The 18,459-nt window shown below is 37.3% G+C and overlaps 1 protein-coding gene and 2 non-coding genes across 8 annotated transcripts; all 3 read left to right on the top strand.

The window, feature by feature from the left end:
- Positions 1 to 5,894: 5,894 nt before the first annotated feature.
- Positions 5,895 to 15,639, top strand: LOC131232613 (mediator of RNA polymerase II transcription subunit 31). Of its 6 annotated transcripts, XM_058228969.1 has the most exons (10): positions 5,895 to 6,054; positions 6,284 to 6,398; positions 7,268 to 7,365; positions 9,135 to 9,231; positions 11,984 to 12,062; positions 13,039 to 13,298; positions 13,424 to 13,483; positions 13,650 to 13,706; positions 13,927 to 13,994; positions 15,377 to 15,639. In XM_058228969.1, the coding sequence occupies exons 2-7, from the start codon at positions 6,352 to 6,354 to the stop codon at positions 13,455 to 13,457; spliced, it is 615 nt and encodes a 204-aa protein (XP_058084952.1). In that variant the 5' UTR covers positions 5,895 to 6,054; positions 6,284 to 6,351; the 3' UTR covers positions 13,458 to 13,483; positions 13,650 to 13,706; positions 13,927 to 13,994; positions 15,377 to 15,639. The 6 variants fall into 6 exon arrangements, with proteins under 6 accessions (XP_058084952.1, XP_058084949.1, XP_058084953.1 ...); XM_058228966.1 differs by having other exon boundaries at positions 13,424 to 13,706; XM_058228970.1 differs by lacking the exons at positions 13,424 to 13,483; positions 13,650 to 13,706.
- LOC131234219 (small nucleolar RNA snoR1) lies at positions 14,707 to 14,793 on the top strand. Its single transcript, XR_009165626.1, has one exon. It is a non-coding gene; the product is annotated as a small nucleolar RNA snoR1 (small nucleolar RNA).
- Positions 14,964 to 15,049, top strand: LOC131234218 (small nucleolar RNA snoR1). The gene has a single exon (XR_009165625.1). It is a non-coding gene; the product is annotated as a small nucleolar RNA snoR1 (small nucleolar RNA).
- Positions 15,640 to 18,459: the final 2,820 nt, after the last annotated feature.

The following is an 18,459-nucleotide window of genomic DNA, read 5'->3' as shown; positions in this document are numbered from 1 at the left end:
CATTTACAGTTTCTGCATGCATGTGTATAGAGAATTACACTCAGCCAGTGTATCAAAGCTGGTCGCTATATATCTGACGTTGACGTGCACGTCGTGAATCAGCGAATCTGCATCCGCTGCACCAAAAACTGACACGTGGAGATTTTCGTCACTTGGGCACCCGAACTGGGAAGCGGATTAGCTGGTGTTACTCACACCAGCTGTATAGCTGCGGTATAGACGTCAGCAAGTTAGATGGTCTAATCATGGGGTATTTGTTATATCCAAACCATCCATCCATTTGCCGAGCTAGTCTTAAGGTTTGAGACGAAAAATAAGATAGATATAACTATCAAGTGGACCACGCTACAAAAAGCATGGGAGAATTGAACATCTACCATTGAAACCCTTTTTGGGGCCATAGAAGTTTTAGATCAATATAAAACTTGCTTTTCCTCTTTATTTAAGTCTTTGTGACCCTATGGACAGATTGGATGGAAAATAGACATTATCGTAGGACCTACGAATTTTTTAATAATGAAAAACATTCTCTACTGTTATTTGTGGTGTGGTCGAGATGATATTTAGATATGATTTATTTTTTGGCTAATGCTCTAAAATGATCTCTAAAAATAGATAAATAGTATAGATATGATAAATACATTACTATGGGGCCATGTAACTTTGATCGCCTTTGAATCGTTCACACAACTCGGAGCTCGAGGAGCATTAGTGCTAATCTTCACACCACACATACCTACAACAGCTGTATAGCTGGTGTGAGGTACACTAGCCAATTCACTTCCCAGCCTGATTTTGTAGGAAACGGATTGGCTACTCGTCGCCACCCGCTAATGGCTGGTGGTCGGTGGTCTGTGGGCCCCAGCATGATGTATGTGTTTCATCTATGTTATCTATATATTTTTTCAAATCATTTTATGGTATGAGACCAAAAATGAGGTATATCCAAATCTCAAGTGGACCACGTTATAGGAAACAGTGTTGAATGAGTGTAGACTATTAGAAACCTTTTGGGGACCATAGAAGTTTTGGATCAAGCTGATTTTTGTTTTTTCCCTTCATCTAGGCTTGTATGACCTAATCAACATATTAGATGTTAAATAAACATTACAGTGGGGTTTAGGAGAATTTTAATTGTGGATATCCAACCAATATTGTTTTTTTGTGGTGTGCCCGAAAAATAAGACAAATCCAAATATCTACTAGACTACACTACAAAACGTAGTGGGGGACTGAACATCTATAATTGAAACCATTTTGGGTTTACAAAAGTTTTGGATCAATATAATATTTTTTTACTCTTCTTCCCCGTATGTGTGAGCCCTACAAACATTAAGGTGAGCCATGTAAACATTTTAATGGTGAGAGTCATTGTGCCCATTGCTATTTGTAGTGTGCACACAATTTCAAATACCACTCTTCTTCTCGTATTCCTAGATAAACACCTTTTAGTTGTTAGTTGCCAGGTTACAGTTAAAAACTAAATGAAGCCCAACATGGATCATACGAAGCAAATCTATCTAGATGAGTGGGCGATCCAAACATTTAGTCAGGAATAATTATTTGTTTTGACCATCCATTTTGTTGGCTTTTCTTCTCCCGTTGCAATTATACATTCCTCATGAAATGTTTGAGGGTTTACATAATTTGTGTTGACCCCTTCTCGCCCAACGGTTTATAAGCATTATGGGTGGGCTTACCTGTCCTGTTTGAGCATCCTAGATATAAAAAAGAAAGTTTCCCGTTTATGGTAGTGGTTGCACAGTATAATAAGGACACAACCCAGATGCTCATAAGCCTTGTTTGTCTTGCCAATTACAGCAACGTAAAGGAAATGCGTCCTTATTATGATTTTAAGAAAAAAAAAAGATTGTATTAAGAGCAACAAAGGCAAGAGCAAAAACAGCAATAACAAAAAGCAGGAAAAAAAAAAAACATAAATTACAGGCACCAATCCCTGGTATAAGAAGACACTTATCTGATGGTAGATCCCTCGGTATCTACCGTTCCTTTCAATTCATATGAACATGAGAATGCCCAACAAGGATGCCATTAGCTTCTTTGATTAAAAGGGCACCCTATGTGCCAGACGGAAAAGATACCCTATAGAACCCAACATCACCTAAGATATATGAGCAATGGAGAAAAAGATGCGCCACTGATTTCTCATCTTTCTTACACAGAAGGTAAATATTAGAAAGAATCATCTCTTGTCTACGCAAATTGTATATAATTAGAATCCTATTTTTAACCGCAGGGCTCGCTAATGCTGCTACTTTTGGAGGGGCTTGGTAATGCCAGGAAATAGTTGGTGTCTTCAACCGTTCCATGAATGGTCTTGAGGAAAGACTTCATTGAGAATTTACTTAGATTTATCTTTAAACCAAACAGGTTCATCCAAAGTTGCTTGATTGTTGAATGCCATTTAGGGCCTGTTTGATTTTTGAAGTAAATGGTAATTACCTAGCAGATAAGTAATAATTACTTACTAGAGAATTACCCCATCGTTTCCTGCGCCTATGTTGACAGTGTAGCTTTTTGGCGTTAAAATGGATGATGACTGCCAAATGAATATAGGGCCTACTATGATGTACGTGATGTATCAACACCTTTTATCCTATATGTCAGTCTCATTTAGGCCATGAACTCGAAAATGAGGCAAATCCAACGCTCTAGTGGACCACACCATAAGAAACAGTGGAAATTTAATGTTTGTCGTATAAAAAAATTTGTGGCCCTTAAAAGTTTTGGCTGAAGCAGATATTTGTGTGATACCCCCTTATCAATGTTTTTATGACCTCATGAATAGGTTAGATGACAAATAAACATTAATGTGGGCTCAATAAACAAAATAACTTTTAATGACGGACGTTCAAAGCCATTGTTTCCTGTGATATGGGCCACTTGAGCATTGCATTTGTCTCAATTTTGGACTTAGGCCCTAAAATCTTCTGATAAAACAGATGGACGGTGTGGATATATCATGCACATCACAATGGTGTCCACAAATGCAAGTCAGCTTTTTCGTACCAAAATTTGAGGTGAAAATGCATTTGAAATTTCAAACTAGGAAAAATATAATAATGACTTTTTTCAAGTGTATTTCCCTATTTCCTCAAAATCAAACATGCCCTTAGAACAGTGCAATGCACAATCTCACCATATATGTAATCTCAGAATTAGGAAGGAATCGACAACATGGGGGGAGCCAAACCCTGCCATTATCTTGAAAAAAAAAACATTCAGCTATAGCTTAGGCTTGTTAAACCTACGAACATGAAACTAGACTCTAAGAGAGGCTTTGCTAAGTTAAATATAGTCTAAAAAATTATTATTATGACTATACCATTGTCAAACCAAACATATGATTTATTAATCAAATATAAATATATTTAAGAGATGAGTAAAAGGAATTTGCAATCATTCCATTTTTCATTGCATTATTGAGAATTTTCAAATCCAAGCAACAAGATTAGCGTATTTTAACAATAGTTTGATATTAGAGTAATGTAAAAATTGTTAAGAGATTACAGAAGTAAACCCCGAATTCGAGTCATATAGATAAATGATAAATACAACAAAGCATGCAAAGGAACAAACGATTTTTAAGTGAAAAGCTCTTACAAAAAAAAACCATTGCACAAAACGATAGCAAATCCATTGTGGGTATATGTAAAAGGTTGTGAAATCAATCTTAACTCCTCACCTACCATTGCTTTTGAGCAATGGCCAATTGTTTATTTGAATTGATGGACTAATGCCCTGTTTAGTGGATGCCTACAAATAGGTTCCATCTCATTTTATTTACTAATAATTGTATTGGAGATCTCGATTTAAATCTCTAACGTATAATTATTATTAATATAATTCATTACATGATAAAGATTAAAATCTTTATAATATAGTTATTATTAACTAAAATGCAACATTTACTATGTCCTAGGGTTCAAAATTACATAATGATGGGCCCACTTTTATAATAGAAAACCTGCAAATATTGGTACAATGTAAGAAGGGTAGGCAATGAGTCAATTCTCAACCTTGACCTTTTAATAAGCTTTAATACATGTTAGCTTATCCCACAACCCTTTAATTATATTTCTCATTTACTTCTATTTACAAGCTCCCAAACAAACCATGAGTTGAGGAGTGTAAACAATGAGCAAGTTGCGCGAGCTTATTAGGAAGCTTGTATTTAGAACGCACTTGAATCTAAATCTTGGGTCAATGTGGTTCGTAATCCTTAGCTTTGTTTCACCCCCTTATAATGGAAATGTACTAAAATGTAAAAAATAAAAATGCATTAAAATTTTATAATGTATTTACAAGAAATTGAATTTGATTTCTAAATTAATTTTAACGTAAAAAATAAATGCACACATGCAAAATTTGATAGTATGATTGCAATAAACCCTTCAAAATATACATCTTAAGTAGAAAATGAAAAAATTCCAGGCCTAGCCAAAATGCCATAAACATTGTCTTACAAACAAGCAACTCACCAATATTTTGTAACCACCAATCTACATGGCCAATGATTAGATTGTTCAAATCATTCTCTTAATATAATTTTAATTATGCAACCAACAATTTGAATGTTCTAGCATATCATTAGTATGCCGCATGGAAAATAGATTGGTAGCTTAGTGACACTGTAGCTATATGCGATTCTTCTGCTTTTAAGTAGGAGAGTAAAAGAAAGGTTTCAAAGCACATTGTATTCCATATGCCTCCAATTTCAAGTACATTCAAATAGATGTTGGTTACGTGATTTTGAATATACTCAAGTACACTCAAATCCATGCAGCCAAATACCTTTAGTTCAAGCCTGGCCTAACTTATAGGGCTAGGAAAAACAAGTTAGGAGACTTCAATTCCATGACTTTTTATGAGACTGGGAACATGCACGGCATGGTGGGGTCACTTATGATTACTCACTAGGGCACTTGATCAGATGATCTAACCAAACATGTATTTAAAAGACCCAATGGTCCAAGTTGATTATAATAAAGAATGTTTGACCAGTGATCTAAACAATCCTTGGCGCAGGCTCCAAATTTAATTTATAACTCTTGAAGGAAACTTTGATTTGACTATCCTAATCATCCAATCAATGGTTAAATATGTGGGGCCCAACATGCTTTTATGTAAAATCTTCTTTGATCATCAGGTGGGAATCCTTATATCCACCGTAGATACAAAGATATCATCATGATAGGTTTGATAGGAGGTATAACCCTCCCACTCATATGGTGAGAATCCCGATCTGCATTTTTCCATGTGTTGTGCCCCAGTCAGGTAATTAATCTATCTGATCTTTGGTACCGCAATCTAGATTCTAGTAAAGAACCCGATGGATGGAGTGGATTTGACATATACAACAAGGTGGGCCTTGCAGTGCTTGGGTATTTTTCCACAGGTGTTGCGGAGGAATCCAGTCCATGAAAAGGGATGGTTCGGGATGTAAGCGATTTGCCTGCAACTCGGGTCACCAAAAATATCTCTGGAACGCCATGCTATGGGGGGCCTACCTAGTTGTTTCTGCTGTATTCACTCTTTCCATCCATTTTTTTCGTTCATTTTAGGACATGAGCCGAAACATGAGAGAGATCAAAAACTCAAATGGGCCACACCACAAGAAATAGGGAGATTGAACTTTTACCGTTGAAACCTTCTTGGGGGCCAAAAGTTTTGGATCAGGTTGATATTTGCGTTCGATAATCAAGATGCGAATCATAAATATCAAGTGGTCCCTGGGATGTTTCAACGGTGTAAGTTTCCATCTCAGCCGTGTATTGTGGTGTGGCGCACCTGAGTTTCGGATCTCCCTCACGTGTGTGCTACGTACGGTGGCGCAGCTAGCTTTGCCTTCCGACAGGTTCACATGCCCTTGCATTTACCGCTGCTTCTCGTGCTATAAAAAAACCGGAGAGCTAGGGTTTTCCTGCGTCGGTCTCCGCCATCTCCTTATAGGGATAGGGTTTTGCTTTTCTAGGGTTACGTCTCTCTTTTTCCCTTTCTCCACGGCTGCATCTGCAGAGTTCCTGCACGTAGGTAACAATCGCGATTGCATCATAATCAAAATCGCAAACCCGTCTCTTATTTCAATCCGCTGAGAAATTTTATTTCCGATTTTACTCTCCATTTTCGCAGATCCACATGCATGCGCGTATGTGTACATGTACCTGCATTCATCCATTCGTGCATACAAACATGCGCGCATGTTTTTTTGGTGCCCTTTTGATGATTTTCATTGCTGTATCTGTGGATGCATGTTCTGAAGTTGAATCTGTCGCATGGGAGTAATGGCGTTGTACTGTTGATGTTGTTGGAGTGAGAAAAACGAGTGACATGGCCTCTGTTAAAGACAATGACGATGTAGCTCAAACTCCATCTACGTAAGTATCTCTGGCCTCTGCCAGTCGGCTCGACCCAGTCTCGGCCGTTCATTTGTTGAGTCAGCCCAACTAATGATACCCATGAAATGGTCTGGATTTGGGTTCAGGCTCTACATCCAGACCGTTGACCTGATGGGTCATATCGTTGATGGGGGATGCCCTAAAAGTTTCCCATTTTGGTGGATCGTAACCCTTTTAACAGTGGCCTGCAGATAGTCAGGAAAAAATCTGCAACTTTTCACGGTCTACGGAGAAAAGGCCAAAGATCTAAGGGTCAGGATCGTTCAATCTGGGGTTTTTTGCTTCGTATGATTGATGTGGGGTGTCATGAAATTCCCCTTATTGGTAGATCCTCATTTAGCTGGTTAAGGAAAGGGATAAATTTTCACATTCTACAGAGAGAAGGCCAAAGATGCAAGGGTCAGGATCTTACAATGTAGGGGGTTTTCGGTTCATATAATTGATTTTGGAAGTCCTAAAAGTCCTCTATATTGGTAGATCCTAATCCCTGTAACAGTGGCCCTTAGATAGCTGGTTAAGGAAAAATACTGCCAACTTTTCACATTCAGTGGAGAAAAGGCCAAAAGATCTAAGCATCAAGATCTTCTGCTCTGGGGGGATTTGCTACATTGCACATCCGTGGTGGGACCCACATGTCAACAATCTGCATCACCAAACCATGGGTCCACTCTCAGGAAATGAGATTTGGGGCCCATAATTCCTATATGAAAAATCTACTGTCATTGTGACGCAGAATTTTCATGCTATCCAGGAGTTTTTTATGCTTCAATTACCATCTCTAAGCTGCTAAGATATGTCAAGTTAGCTTGTTTCATAACAGATGCATTGGCATTTGATGTTTTGTGCAGACCCAAGAACGTATACAAGGATCCTGATGATGGGCGGCAGCGGTTCTTGCTTGAATTGGAATTTGTTCAGTGCCTAGCTAATCCTACCTACATCCACTGTAAGTTTCCCAATATCTTTAGACTTGCATTTCGCTTTGTTTTCTGCTTATAATAATGGCACTTTTAGATCATTAGTAACAAGATGTGGTAGGATACAACAACAAAAGAAGTACATGTTCTGAAGTGTCTCAATATTGCAATGTGAGAGTAACAAAAGATTTTTGTAGATGTGCTTGCGGCTTTCTTAAGTTCATTTGTTTTTTCATTTTACTGTAAGGCCCATGTCTTCCTACTTTTCTAATTTAACATTTTTACTCCTATACAAGCTTCTTCAACTGCCCAACCAGACATAAGTCAGGTGTCTACCCTAGATGCAACCATCAGATGGTAGGGATCGTTACATGTCTGGTACATAAAGGAAGAGATGGAAAGCTGATGGATGTGTCTTGCATCTAACTGTCTGATCTCTCTCTATTGGTGTCCATCGTTGCCTGATAATCTGGATTTCATGATTATGAGAGCTACATCTGGACCCTACACCTCTTTCTTTTTCTGAACTTGGTCATGATTATGCGAAATAAGTAAAATTATAAATTATGAGAAAATATAAGAACACCAAGCTTAGTATTGTCTAGGCTCTTATCTTAATTTGTCGTGTTTCATTGTGAGTCTGATTTCTCTCACCTGCTCTGCTAGTGCTATAGTTTCCTTTCAAGGGAGATTCTTCAATTGTCAAGTCTGACATAAGTCAGGTGTCTACCCTTGATGTAAATATCTATTGGTAGGGACTGTTACATTTCTGGCAAATAAATAATTAGAAGGAAAGCCAATGAATGTGTATTTCGTTCATTTGTCTGATCTCTTGTTATGGTGTCCATCGTTGCCCAGTAATCTGGATTTGATGATTACAAGAGCTACATCTGGACACCACATTTCTTATATTTTCAACACTTGTTTGTAGTTTTCGTAAAGAAATGAAAATCTGAAATAGGGAAATATACAAACACGTTCAATGTCCAATCCCATAATTTAACTTGGTAGCATTTCTATGCCATTTTCGTTTCGTTTTTTTTTTTTTTTGGGTTTCTTGTTGAAGTTAGTTGTATTGGGGCTCTAACTTGGGCTCGGGTCGGGGATTTCCAACCCAATTTGTAAATGGATTGGGTTCGGATTGAGAAAGTTTGAGTGGGGTTATCTTGGGTTGGGAATAATCACACGCATTTGCGTCTGTTTAGGATTGAGTATAGAGGAATTCATGTTGGGTTTGGGTTGGGCACCTTGGATAGAAGTTTGGTTGGGTTGGGCTTTGGTTTGGGTCCTCTAAAGGTTTGGTCAGGTTTGGGTTAACCCTCAACCCTAACAAACCCACCCGAGTTGCACCCCTAGTTTGCATCATGCTGGCAGTGGATCGTGAGAGATATCAGATAGGACAAGTTGATACGAAAGGGAACAAGTAAAAACTTGCCAATCAATCTGCTCTTTTGATGCGGTCACATTTGCACAAGTGAGCTACTTGATCATTTTGCCCCTCGGACTTGTCTATTTAGGGTGAATTCCACCTAACGTTAACAAACTATTATTGCAGTTTCAGTGAAGCTGCAATATGCTACGATCAAATTGGTAAGCTAGTAGCTCCACAAGCTACAAGCTCCAAGCTTCCTATTAATCTTAATTTGATTCATGACAAGATTTTGATACTATACGCAACTCATGGATTTATGGCGTATTCTAGATAGTGTTGTTTCCTGGAGCTCATTATTATACAATATATCAATTGTGCCTTTTTTTGTCGCTTAGCATTTTGTCATTGATCTATTATCTTGTGCAGATCTTGCTCAAAACCGTTATTTTGAAGATGAGGCTTTCATTGGCTACCTGAAATACCTTCAATACTGGCAACAACCCGAGTACATAAAGTTTATAATGTAAGCTTATTCAGGAGATGCATGTTCTCATGATGCCATGCATGTGGTTCCCACTTGATTCGATGTTGTACTATTGCTGTTGGTGTTGTTCCAGTGTCTATATTTGCACAGGCGTATTTGTATTTGATAGAAAATAGAGTTTTTTCAATGTTGTCAAATGGCATAAGTGATCTCGTGCGACCCAAGTACATAATCGCATATGCGGTTGCTCAACTTGCAAACTTTGTTATTTGAAAAAAATCTGAAAAATAAAGAAAATTTTGGAAAAAAGACGTAAAAATACTACAAGTGTAGGGATTTTTTTATTCCCAATTTTATTACAATTTTGTTATTTTTATTACACCTATTGGACTATGTACAAGCAATGTTTTCAGTATCGACGATATCGGCTGATATATTCCACGATATATCTTGTATACCACCTGTGCAATATGAAAAGCATAGGTGTTGCCAATATATACCGCTTGTTCAACTCGGTGAGCATTTTCGATTCTCAATCCTTTTTTAAAAATGCAAGTCATGTTAAATTAGTGTCAAATGGTTACAAATCCATGATTCTTTATGTTTTGCATGAAAAATCATGGATTTGAAGCTTTGATTTTGAAATTTGGGGGAAATGGGCTGAGTTGTGAAAATTTTAAAAATTTCCAATTTCTTACAAATTGGTTGCAATTTGTCCAAACAGAAAATCAAATATGTATGTAACCCAGTGTTGTTAAATGTGACGGCATATTCGCATATGCCATTGCAGTGCATATGCCAAATGTGCGGGGATATGCGATCTCATATCCGCCAACTGTTGGCACATTATTTTGTTTGTTTATTTTTTATTTTTGCAAAAAAAAAAAAAACTTTCCTAAGTAGTGTAACTTTGTAACTATAAGTTGTGTAAGCATATTGTTGAATGTAACTTAGTGTTAATGTAACTAAGTTGTAACTTATAGTGACTAAGTTGTAAATTGTAACTTGTAAGTAGTGTTAGTGTTATAACGTATAAATAATAAACATTAAGATGTAACTTCAAAATTGTATTTGTACAATAAATAGCTTATTGATTGTTTTGTTACTTAACTATATTGTTGAATGTTGAATTTGATGTACTTCATTCATTTTTCTAACAAGTCACAAACTAATTTTATATATGTAAAATTACTATAGTAGTTATTTATTGACTTTGGGAAGCTTCTCTTAAGTTCTTATATTTTTCTACATTTTTTTCAAAATTTCTCCTTTTTTTTTGTTTTTTTTTCAAAAATAAAAAATAAAAAATATGCGACCGCATATGCAATTGTGCGATCGCACATGCGCACAAGCATATTCGATCGCACAGAACCGCATATGCTATTTGACAACATTGATGTAACCCTAATCTAGTGATTCTTGGTAATTTGAGATTTTTTCGGGAAAAATATTTTTTTAATTAAAAGTTAATTAAACATGTAAAAAATATTTTTTTTTCTTTGAAATTTCACTTTTATCAACAGTCATTTAACTCCTATTTTAGAGTATTCAAGAGTGCTTGATGAAATCATCATCGCATGCACTCTAATTTTGAGATTTGGGGGAAGATAAGCCGATTTGCAGAAAATTGGGTTAAGATTTCAAAGTTTTTCAAATTTTCTCAAATAGGAGAGGATGAGTACTAGTGTTATGTTAACGAGTATCTTCACTGGTATCATTCTACCATGATGTGAGCATAGTATTGTTGGTTTATGGAGCAGTAGTACTATACTCAGCCTTGTTGAGATGGAGATGATGATTTTGAGTTATTGCAGAGCTCTAGGTAGGTCTGAGCCACACTCACACACATTATTCATAATTATATATTTCTAGTTTTCTATTTCTTCTTTTGCTTTTGAATTTATTGCTTTTGCTTCCATATATGTCTTCTTACATTTATATATTATATGATCCTATACAAAAGAAACCTATTACATTTGTATAGTAAGCTCATGGGCCCGTAGTTTTGGCTTGTACTGCTTTGTCCTTTTTGTGTTTTTTCTCTCTCTTTCTCTGTATAGTTTTTCTGGCTATTCTAGCCTAATAATATTTTCATCTTTCAAAAATAAATAAAAATTTAAACAAGGAGATTTTAGTTAGGTTGGATGAAGTAGATTGGATTCGAATTGTTTGGGCCCAATGACATAATGTCAAATGGCTAGCGTTCTGTTTTATTTTATTAGTTATCAGATCTCACAATCTGTAATCTGGAACCCATCTCATTCCAAGTCTTGAGTATTAGCATCCATGTTGTGAAGCATGGTCTGAGGCCAACTTGGTGAGTTCTAAGGTGGACTCAAAGAAAAGTTTGTCTGTTGGGCGGCCGGGGCTCCACAATGGATGTACTGTGCCTGAAAGTCTCCTAGATGGGAAGATCCTAGTGACCATTTGTGGAATGTCTCAGTTGAACAAGACTGTTGGATTTCTTGTCCAAACTGTCTATTTGCAGGCCCCAAATTGAATGGTTAGACTTGTTCAATCTTTGGGGGCACGCACCATCCACAGTGGGCTTCAAGAAGCAAGTTTTGTGCTTTATTTTTTTTTCATCAGTTCCACATTTTGAGTAATTATTTAGTTTTAAGTCTTGATATTAGAGATGCCGAGTAACTCAACTTGGTTACCTGGCTTGACTAACTCTCAAGCCGGGTCAAGTTTTCGAGCTCCATGGTCGAGTTTTTAATTATAGAAACTATGGTTTGAGATTCAAATGTTGTTTGTTAAATTTGAATATCCACTCCTATGATATTTTCAGGTATCCTCACTGCCTGTTCTTTCTTGAACTTCTCCAAAATGCGAACTTCCGCAATGCAATGGCACATCCAGGCAACAAGGTTGTGCCCTTGTCAAGCTTCTCATGTGATAATTGATAGATTTTCTGATCACTTTCTGACCTTGGTTTATTTTAACAATAATCAGCATTAGTTTTTTTTTTTTTTGGTTAATTGACTGATAAAAAGGATACAGTAATAAACTAGGTTGGTCGTTGTATTTTTGGATGATTATAAAAAATAGTGTGTATTTCAATTTCCCAAATGATACAATGCTTGTTCACATGCTATTCCTGCTTTGTAAATGCACCAAGCTGCCACTCCTCTTGCAGGCCTCACCTGGTAGAATAAATTCTAGAGTGCATTCATATACCTTTCCAAAAAAATATGGAAAAAACATTTTTTTTTTTTTTTATACCAAAAAAGATGATTCTTTAGCACTCCCAAGACAGTTTATAGAAACATGACAACTATCAGATTTGATGTGTTTTCTTCACTGGCTGAATAATTCGTATATTTTTCAATTGTGGACTATAGAAACTTGACAATGGCTACTCTCACAACGCAGTATTGTGGCATCGAAGAGAAGCCTTGGGCCTTGGAGTTTAGATTACACGATGACGATATTGGGACTTGTAGGAAGAAGATTTTGGACTTGTCTGCCATTTTGAAGTTTCTCGCTAGTTGTATCTTGAATGAGGGCAACAAGGTTGCTGAAACACTTGAAAAAGAGAGTTCAGACTACCTTTTATTAGATTCATAGGTTTTTTTTTTTAAATAATATTGAAAGAATTCACTATATTTGTCACTGCTCTGTTTCTTATATCAGCCATCAGTTCATAATTTTTACCCTCAGAGATTAAAAACGACTTTGCCAGATGTTCCCTTGAAGCATTAAAAGATTTCTCCCCACAACTCTTTAGTGTCCATGCTATGCATTTATTTTAATATTTCTATGCTATGAAGTGTCTACTTATGTGCATTGATTATATCTCTGTTTGTTAACAAATATCTTTTTCAATTATTTGATGCTGCTCAGGAGTTGGCCCATAGGCAACAGTTCTTTTTCTGGAAGAACTATCGGAACAATCGTTTAAAGCACATTTTACCACGTCCTCTTCCTCCTGAACCTGTTGCACCCCCAGCACCAGTTCCACCCTCAGCACCTGCACCAGTTGCAACTGCTGCTGCTGCTGCTGGCGCACCAGCACTTTCTCCAATGCAGTATGCTGCACCACCTGGATCTCTTTCAAGGGCTGACGTGAGAACTAGTGGAGTGGGTGATCGAAGAAAGAGAAAGTATACTCTTGAACTTTTCTCCATTTCAGTGCATGGACAGTCGGCGTCTAATTATTCCATTCTAATTTCTTAATTTATTTGACAAATTCTTTCAGCAGTAACAATTTTTATTTTTTTTGTGATAGGTTTAATTCTCCAAAAATTTTAAGAAGATTTTAGTTGCCAACTCCGTTATTATTGACTCAGCTAAGAATCTCTCTGTATTCCTTTTTTATGTATAGGTGTCAGTTAGAGCTGTTTCTGGCCAACGATAATTGGTCATCTGGCTCTAATCATTGCTTAGGCTTTCATGCCTATATCATTTCCTATGGTAGCCTTTTTGGGAAAAAAATTGTGCTTACAAATGTACAGTCTTTTGTAGGTGCTGTTTATATTTTCTTTCTAATGAAATCTTACTGATAAAGAAAGGTACACATACAGCATATTTAGTTGTGTTGGCTGTTGATTTCCCCTGCTCCTTTTTGGAGATTATTACCATTAAAGATTGAAGATATTTTGGAGATGATTTTCACTTCATTTTAACCTTTTGGCAAGATATTTTTATTTTGTTTTTTGGTAGTAAGAATTGATTTACTACTGAAAGCTTGTGGGAAGATATTTTTTCTTAAATGGTTCTTATTAACTACAGGAAAGAAGGTTGACCTAGGCGGTGAAATATCTTTAACTATGAAAATGCAATCTGCGGCTCTACCAAAGGTAAGACAGCTCTTCCTTTTTCTTTCTTGTTTTGGAGGATTGAGTGTTGGAAGTTGGTGGTGTAAGTAAGGTTGCAAATATTGGTTGCATAATGGTTGATACGTCATTGTCACAAGTGTATCAGTCATGGCTGAGGATATGTGGGTGAAATGGCCGGATTCAGAAAGGGCTCATTTTCGCTTGACCAACAGTGGCACATTGTGCGTACCAGTTATGTGCTGAGATGTTTTTAAAGGCATGATTTCTGTTTGTTTTTTCTCCCATTCTTTTTCACAATGTAAATGGAACTGTTAGGTTCTGTTTGGTTTTCCAATTTCCTATGAAATGCGAAGTAGAGGGAGCTAAAATCATTATCATTTCCAGACGCTTGTTTAAACAGGAATTATGGCTTGTAAATCAGGAGTCAAATACACTTGCAATGGATGTAGGTAAATTGTGATCATTACATTTTCACACTATAAAACTCCCAGTTTTGCAGTGATTTTTGGATGAACCATACAATGTACCAAATTATCATTGCACTTAAAAGTAAGTGATATCACCACACAATTACAAGAGTAAATAATCATTACCCATTTACAGTTGTAATTGGAAAACTGAACAGGCCCTTGTGGTAATTGAGCTGGTGCTTGGCTCCTAGGAATGATCTTAATTTCCTGTCTGGAAGATAGCGGTCTTTCTGTTTTCTTCCTCCCTGAGTTTATCTCCTTTGGGTAAATGATGATGACTGCTATTTCTGACACCTCTTGTATGAGAATGACTTGGTTGTTCGCTGAGCAGATTAGCAACTTTCTGAACCCTTTTCTCAAACTTGTTTGTTTCTGTTTCTTCATCTTCCAATTTGGTATATCATGATGGGTCCAAAGCCTGAAAACTATGATATGAAATACCACTTGACAGAATGATCCCTGTCATTATAGGTTTCTCTGACAATTCTTCCCCCATTTATCCTTTTTTTTTTTTTCCCTGGGTGATGATGATGATTGCTTCTTCTGACACCTCTTGTATGAGAATGACTTGGTTATTCTTTGAGCATAGTAGCAACTCTCTGAACCCTGTTCTCATCCTTGTTTGGCTTTCTTCCGTTTTCTTCATTTGATTATACTTTTTTTTAATGGTATTCATTCGGTATACTTGTGGACTTGAAATGTTACTTGGGATGCCATTGCTCTCTCTCTCTCTCTCTGCTTTATTAGAAAAAATGAGGTTTCTTCCTTCTTTTTTTCCACACACACCCCTCACGCACTCACACCACAGTGGGACCCATGACTTTGTGTTGAAACTCTTGTGAGTCTACCACTGCATGAGTAAGGACCCAAGGCTAAAGAACTCAATTGGTATGATGATGCATTTTTTTATGGTGATGTATTTCAATCCCGCAGGTTGCTGCTACTATTCATTCAAATGGTTTCTTCAACTATGAGCTCTGTTACTTAAACCGAGAACAGCTGCCGTGCTTGGAGCTAGTATTTGAGTGGATTATGTGCGATCGAGCTGCAGGGCCTGTCCAGCCTAGTGTGTAGTTAGGATGCAAGGCTTGTGGCACCGTAATATAAACATTGAGTTAAAGCGTTCAGCCATGTTGGTGTCCATCTTGAGTACAATTTTGACTCGTTCTTGTATATAAGAAAAAGATTATTCTTCCGTGGCAATGTTGCAATGCCTGAATGTCCCATAATCATTGTGAATGCAGATTTTATGGGTCCATGTTTGGCGCTGCATGTCACACTTTTGAATGTATTACTCTGATATTGATTGTGTGCCGCCTGGGGTATTCAATATGTTTGTTCGTTACGCAGTGAAGTGCCTAACATATTTCCCCCATACGTTTTTCAGCTTCAAAATGCATGTATTTGGTCCAGCTGGCCCGCACTTGTTTTGGCTCGTTTTGGGCCATGCATAAAAAAAAAGAATTTGCAAGTGATATGCGTTTGGTCTGGTGGTTTTCAAGTTCTTGGGTTTTGAGCCCAGTTACGTTAGTTGAAAAGAGTTGATCAATGCGCCACCACAACTGTGGGCGTCTTTTTTTGTAGGCTAGGCCTGTTATTGTCAGACCATCTGGTCTGATTCAGGTTTCAGAGCATTTGATCCAAAGGAGTTCACAACGTGTTTGGACCCACCCATGGTCAGCAATGGTGTTTTTTTTTTTGGGATTGTCGTGGTCCAACCATTTGGTCTGATTCAGGTTTCAGAACATTGGATCCAATGGAGTTCACCTGTTTGGACCTAACAATGCCGCAATTCGGAATGATGTGAAAACTATGGTGTGGCAAAAGGTCATTTGGTGTAGAAGGTGAAAGACTCGCTGAAAATGGATGTGTCCAAAAAAAAAAAAATAATAATAATAAATAATAAAAATTGATTGGGAATAGGGTCTTTAAAAAGGGTTTGGGGCCAAAAATCTGGCTCGAGAGTTGGAGAGTGGAGTTATTCATACATTAGTTGAAGATGCTAATTAAAACATACCAAAATTACAGCATTAAAATGGAGGGTATAAAGTACATTGCATCATAAATGTATAAAGAAAAGTTCATCACAAATGTGTATTATATGTAATGTGTTTCATGGGAAATGGTACCATAAGGTCCAGTGCATAGAACCATAACATATGGTCGAGTCGTGTCTTAGTGTAAGCCATTGGATGATAAACATTCAAAATGCGCAGGAAAATGCAACAACTTGCATTCAAAATGCACAGGACGATGCAACCTCTTTGGGTCCACCATCATGTTGTGAGAAATCCACTGTTCATCTGTTTTTTTATTTCATGTTAGGGCATGAGACAAAAAGTGGGGCAGATATCCAATAATCACATAGGCTTCACGATAGAAAATAGTGAGGAATGGATGTCTGCTGGTGAACATTGGTGGGTTACAGAAGTTTTGGATTGAGCTATTTTTATATTTTTAGTTCATCCTAGTAAGAATGACCCTGTGAACAATATAGATAGCATATAAGAATAATGGTAGATCTTAGGAAGTTTCAATAGTAGGCATTTAACTGCTCACATTTTCTTATTGTGCGGCCCGGTTAAATTATAGATATACCTCATTATTTTTCCCATGTCTTAACGTGACCGGAAAAAATGAATTAACGTAGTCCTATCATGACCAGAAGAAATGAATGAACGTGGTGGATTTCTCATAAACGTTATAATGGACTCACTTACCTGTGTAGATAAAAATTTCTTCCCACACAATTCAGAGGACAGCTGTCTACAAGATGATTATTCAATCATCACTGTTTTCGATGGTATTGTTCACCTTAGAATTGGATTTTCTTTAATTTTGGAATCAGGACCTAAAATTGTCTTCCAAAATGGATGGTACATGTGGGTTCACAATATGTAGATCAAGTTGGGCCCCACAATGAGGGACACACTTTTCTAGGTTAGGCGGAGGCTGCACCTAATCTACTCCCTTCCACGAGGCACAGGTTAGCTACTGACAAGTTGAGTAGCGAGACTAGCTACCAAAGTGATGTCACCAAGCTCCATGGGCCCCACCATGATGTATATTTTCTATCCACACCTTCCATCCATCTGGAGAGATCATTTTAGGGCAATATCCAAAGAACTAGTTAAATCCAAAGTTCTAGTTGATCCCAGCATAGAAAATAGTGGGACAGTGACACCCACTATTAAAAACTTCCAGAGGCCACAAAAGTTTTAGATTAAGTTGATATTTATGTTTTCTCTTATTTCTTGTCTTTTTAATTTTTAATTTTAAAATTTTTTCTTTTTTTCACACGCACACACACACCCCCACACGCTCATGCTAGTGGAATTTCACCACCTATGGACACTCGAATCCTTGACTGGGTTTTGAAACTCCCGAGAGTCCACCACCCGAGCAAGAGTAAGGATCCAAAATAGGTTGGATTTCAAATAAACATCATGGCAGGCCTTGGGATAGTTTCAACGGTGAGAGTAACTCTCCTCACTGTTTTTTGTGGTGGGGTCCCCTACAGATTTTTAATTGCCTCATTCTTTGGCTCATGCCCTAAATGATTTCTAAAAATGGATGGACAGCATGGATATAACACTTACGTCATAGTGAAACCCATGTAACCTGGTGACGTCACTTCAGTAGCGCACTTGCTACTCAACCTGTTAGTATCTAATCCGCGTCGCCTTCCGCGTGGGAGTGGAAAGGCTGGTGTGCCACACGCCACGGGCTGTGTTGCCATCGCTAAGTTCTGTGGCCCCACCTTGATATAAGTATTATATCTACACCGTCCATCCATTTGGAAAAATCATTTTAGGACATTACCACAAAAATTAGTAGGGATTAAATGCCTACCATTGAAAACTTCTTGGGGCCACAAAAGTTTTGGATCAAGATGATATTTGTTTAGTCCCTTCATCTAGTTTCATGTGCCGTTGTGGACAGCTTGGATGTAAAATAAACATTATGATGGGCCGTAGAAAGGTTTTAACAGTGGGCATCATTGTCCCAACTTTATG

The sequence above is a fragment of the Magnolia sinica genome, chromosome 18 (genome assembly GCF_029962835.1).
Source record: "Magnolia sinica isolate HGM2019 chromosome 18, MsV1, whole genome shotgun sequence".
Classification (NCBI taxonomy): domain Eukaryota; kingdom Viridiplantae; phylum Streptophyta; class Magnoliopsida; order Magnoliales; family Magnoliaceae; genus Magnolia; species Magnolia sinica.
Note: the sequence above shows the minus strand (reverse complement) of the source record. Positions and strands in the feature narration are given on the sequence as shown.

Excerpts from the sequence above, each read along its gene's own strand:
- LOC131232613 (XM_058228964.1), top strand. The coding sequence starts at position 6,352 with ATGGCCTCTGTTAAAGACAATGACGATGTAGCTCAAACTCCATCTAC. Across the intron at positions 6,399-7,267 it reads GTAGCTCAAACTCCATCTAC|ACCCAAGAACGTATACAAGG; the intron begins GTAAGTATCTCT and ends TGTTTTGTGCAG. Across the intron at positions 7,366-9,134 it reads TAATCCTACCTACATCCACT|ATCTTGCTCAAAACCGTTAT; the intron begins GTAAGTTTCCCA and ends TATCTTGTGCAG.